The 5,068-nt window shown below is 44.4% G+C and overlaps 1 protein-coding gene across 1 annotated transcript; it reads right to left on the bottom strand.

The window, feature by feature from the left end:
* Positions 1-1,268: 1,268 nt before the first annotated feature.
* On the bottom strand, positions 1,269-1,616 carry LOC110718337. The gene has a single exon (XM_021897169.1). It carries the CDS (start codon positions 1,614-1,616, stop codon positions 1,269-1,271), a length of 348 nt encoding a protein of 115 aa, XP_021752861.1.
* Between the last annotated feature and the right edge of the window lie 3,452 nt (positions 1,617-5,068).

Genomic DNA, 5,068 nt, shown 5'->3' with positions numbered 1-5,068 from the left:
TCAAAGTAAACTCAAAGCACTTCAAAGACCCGAAATTTCCCAAAGAAGCACGAGAAAGAAGAGGAGGAGTGTTGAAAATGGAGGAAAATGGAAGAAATTGTGAAAAATTTGGGCAAAAGGTGAAGAAATTTGTGGGAAATTGATGTTTTGGGGTTAGGGTTTGAGAGGAGGTATAGAGAGAAAGGGGAAAAATAAGGAGAAGAGGAGAAAATAAGAGAGGAGAGAGGGAGAAGAGAGGCGTGCCCCGGGTTAAAACCCAGTTCGCCGCGCCCTCTCCCGAAAATGCCGCGCCCGCGGAGAGACCGCAGGGCAACCGCGGGGACTTCCTGGAATTTCAGAATTTTAGTACCTGATGGGGGGCCGCGCCCTCTCCAGATTTGCCGCGCCCTCTCCAAAACCTCCCGCGCCCGCGGAGACACCGCGGGGCAACCGCGGGAAGTCCCTGGAATTGGGTTCCAAATTTGCTTGAATTTAGGCCGCGCCCGCTCCAAAACCTTCCGCGCCCGCGGAGAGACCGCGGGGCAACCGCGGGGACTTCTTGGAATGAAGCTTCAAATTTGGTCGAATTGAGGCCCGCGCCCTCTCCAACAGGGGGCACCCTCTCCAGAATCTCCCGCGCCCGCGGAGAGACCGCGGGGCAACCGCGGGAAGTCCCTGGAAATGACATTATAAATTTGTCTCAAGAGGAGAAATTGCCCCCGAGGTCTCTCCTTGCCCTCGGGGAGCCCTCTCCCTAGCACTCTTAACTTTTCTTCAAACCCCTTTTTTTTTCAACAAGCGATGATAATGCCCGACCTACAAGACAAACACAAAACTAACTCAAAAATAAAATCAAAAACCAATCAAGGAAAAATAAAAGAAAAGAAAGGAAAAAGAAATGAGATGAGAATCCGGGTTGCCTCCCGTAAGCGCTGTTGGTTAACGTCGTTAGCTCGACGTGCACCACCATTTCAAGGTGGCTTGAAAAGAATCATCTTGTGAACAAGTCCAACAAACACTCCCTCATAGTACTTCTTGAGCCGATGACCATTAACTTTGAATGAAGATGAGGAGTTCAAAGGAGAAATCTCCACGGCACCATTATCAAAAACATCTTTCACCAAGAATGGTCCACTCCATCTTGACATGAGCTTTCCGGGAAACAACTTCATCCTTGAATTGTAGAGGAGAACTTTGTCACCTACACAAAACTCCTTTTTCTCAATCAACTTGTCATGAACCTTTTTGGAGCGAGCCTTGTAGGTGCTAGCACAATCGTAAGCATCAAGTCAAAGTTCCTCTAGCTCATGAAGATCCAACCACCTCTTCTCCCCCGCACTAGCTAAGTCAAAATTTATCTTCTTGATAGCCCATAAGGCATGATGTTCAAGCTCTACCGGGAGATGGCACGATTTTCCATAGATAAGGCGATATGGAGTGGTACCAATAGGCGTCTTAAAAGCCGTTCTATAAGCCCAAAGAGCATCATCTAACTTGTTCGACCAATCCTTTCTATTCCTTGCAACCGTCTTCTCAAGAATGAGCTTTATTTGACGATTGGAGACCTCGACTTGGCCACTCGATTGAGGATGATATGGAAGGTCGAACCGTTGATGCACTCCATGTTTCCTCAACATCTTTTGGAAAGCATTGTGAACAAAATGAGATCCGTTATCGCTTATCACAGCCTTAGGCACGCCAAACCTTGGGAAGATGATTTTTTTGAACAACTTCAGCACTACTTTGTGGTCATTAGTAGGGGAGGCAATGGCCTCAACCCATTTAGTAACATAGTCCACAGCCACAAGTATGAATTGATTACCATATGAAGATGGGAACGGTCCCATGAAGTCAATCCCCCAAACATCGAACACCTCTAACTCAAGAATGGGTTGTTGAGGCATCTCATTCCTCTTGGAGATATTCCCAACCCTTTGACATCGGTCACATGACTTCACAAAGCCCCATGAGTCCTTGAAGAGATGCGGCCACCACAAACCACATTGAAGAACCTTGGTAGCGGTCTTGGAAACACCCATATGCCCACCACTAGGGTCCGAGTGGCACATCCTTAAAACACTAGGCACCTCTTTATTCGGAACACAACGCCTAAGTAAGCCATCAACCCGTCGTTTGTATAGGATGGGATCATCCCACAAGTAATGTCTTGCCTCCCTTTTGATTTTCTTCCTTTGGTTCTTTGAGAAAGAGGGTGGAAACTCCCCACATGCTAGAAAATTCACCAAGTCGGCATACCATGGGAGTTCCTTCACCTCTATAGCATATAAGAAGTCATCAAGAATTCTATCCTCAATTGGTGAACCATCATCATGAATGTGATCACCCTCAAGGCGAGAAAGATGGTCCGCCAAAAAACATTCTCTGCACCCTTCTTATCCCTAATCTAAATCTCAAAAGTTTGCAATTCAAGCACCCATCAAATCAACCTAGGCTTGGACTCTTTCTTGGCAAAGAGATACTTGAGGGCCGCGTGGTCCGTGAAGACTATGGTCTTGGAACCCAACAAGTAACAACGGAATTTCTCAAAAGAGTGCACAATTGCTAAAAATTCTTTTTCCGTTGTTGTGTAGTTCTTTTGAGCCCCATTGAGTGTCTTGGACATAAAATAGATCACATGAAGCTTCTTTTCTACACGTTGTCCCAAAACACCTCCAATAGCCCAATCACTTGCATCACACATCAATTCAAAAGGAAGATCCCACCTTGGGGCTTGAACAATAGGAGTGGAGATAAGGGCCTTCTTCAATTTATCAAATGCCTTCAAGCATTTATCATCAAAAATGAACTCAACATCCTTTTGAAGAAGGTCATTTAGGGGCTTAGCAATAAGTGAAAAATCCTTGATGAATCTTCTATAGAAACCCGCATGACCAAGGAACGATCTCACACCCTTGACATTCACCGGAGGTGGAAGTTTCTCAATAACTTCTATTTTTGCCTTATCCACCTCAATGCCTCTATTTGAAATCTTATGCCCAAGCACTATACCTTCTTCCACCATGAAGTGGCATTTCTCCCAATTCAAAACAAGATTGACCTTAACACATCTTTCCAAACACTTATCAAGGTTCACAAGGCACTCCTCAAATGAGACACCCCCCACCGAAAAGTCATCCATGAAAACCTCGATTTCCTCCTCCAACATATCCCCAAAGATACTCATCATGCACCTTTGGAATGTAGCGGGAGAATTGCATAACCCAAAGGGCATTCTTCGATAGGCAAAGGTCCCATAAGGACATGTGAAGGTAGTTTTCTCTTGATCATCGGGGTGAATGGGGATTTGGAAGAATCCCGAATATCCATCGAGGAAACAATAGAACTTGTGCCTTGTTAGTCTTTCAAGCATTTGATCAATAAATGGAAGAGGGAAATGATCCTTCTTGGTGGATGTGTTTAGACGTCTATAGTCTATACACATCCGCCAACCCGTGACCGTCCTAGTTGGAATGAGCTCACCCTTCTCATTCTCAACCACGGTCATGTCCCCCTTCTTTGGAACGACATGCACGGGGGAGACCCACCTTGAGCTAGAGATGGGGAATATGATTCCCGCATTCAATAGCTTGGTGATCTCCTTCTTAACTACCTCTCCCATTTGGGGATGTAGTTTTCTTTGTCGTTCGATAGAAGGAAGGGCGCCTTCCTCAAGTGTTATATGGTGTTGGCACAAGGCGGGGCTTATACCTTTAAGATCATCAATTGTGTACCCCAAAGAACCTTGGTGCTTTCTCAAAACACCACATAACGCTTGAGCTTGGCTCACGCTCAAGGATGCACTAACTATCACGGGATAAGTGGAATGAGGGCCCAAGAACTCATACCTAAGGTGTGATGGTAGAGGTTTGAGCTCTACCATAGGCACACCATTACCTTCCTTTGATGTGGCCGCTTGCAAAGCCTCTTGGCTTGAGATTTTCAAGCACATTTGCTCATCCACTTCTTCCATGCTTCCCACTTCATAGAATGCCACTTCCTTGCATGGTGTACCTACTTTGTCCTTGTTCAACAAAACATTCTCAAGAGCATTGTTAGAGGTGAGCAAGTGCTCATGCATGGAAGACACAACATGATCAAGTGAATCAATCATCATGCAATTTTCTAGAGAAGAATATGGATATTTCATGCTTTCATTCAAATCAAAATCAATGACCTCATCTCCTACCTTAAGGGAAATCTTTGCACTCCTTACATCAATCATAGCACCCGAGGTAGCAAGAAAGGGTCTACCTAAGATTATTGGAATGGTAGCATCTTCATCCATTTCAAGCACAATAAAATCCACCGGGAACTCAAACTTCCCAACCCTCAATGGAAAATCTTCTACCTTACCTTTTGGAAACTTGATTGACCTATCGGCTAATTGCAAGGTAATGTTAGAAGGTAAGAGTTCCCCTAGTTCAAGCCTTTGATAAACCGAATATGGCATTATGCTAACACTAGCTCCCAAGTCACATAAGGCATTATCAATTTGCATCTTGTTAATGGCACAAGGGATGGAGAAGTTTCCGAGGTCTTTCAATTTGGGTGGCATTTTGTTCATGATGATAGCACTACAATTTTCGGTCAAATTGATAGTTTCCACAACCTCACAAGTCCTTTTCCCACTCAAAATGTCCTTGAGGAATTTGGCATAATTTGGCATTTGGTTGATCACATCGGTAAAAGGTAGAAAAAGATGAAGTTGTTTTAGCATATCAATGAATCTCCCAAATTGCTCATCCAATTTGTGTCTCATGAATTTTTGTGGGTAAGGGAGCTTGGGTTTCACAATTTCTTTCTCTACTCTCACCTCTCTAGGTGTCTCAACCACAACCTCATCTAATGATGCCCTAACCCCCTCATTCTCAACCAAGGCTTTCTTAGGAATCTCCTTATCCTCACCCTTCCTAGGCAATCTCTCCTCAAGAACCTTACCGCTCCTAGTAATAATAGCATTCACGTGTTTCTTGGGATCAAGACCTTGGGAAGGTAAAGAAGAAGGGCTTGCATGATCTTTCAAAGCATTAGCAAGTTGAGAAATTTGATTTTCAAGCATTTTATTGTGGGTCATCATTTCATTGAACTT

The sequence above is a fragment of the Chenopodium quinoa genome, unplaced genomic scaffold (assembly GCF_001683475.1).
Source record: "Chenopodium quinoa cultivar QQ74 unplaced genomic scaffold, ASM168347v1, whole genome shotgun sequence".
Taxonomy (NCBI): domain Eukaryota; kingdom Viridiplantae; phylum Streptophyta; class Magnoliopsida; order Caryophyllales; family Amaranthaceae; genus Chenopodium; species Chenopodium quinoa.
This window is presented reverse-complemented; position numbering and strand designations above follow the sequence as displayed.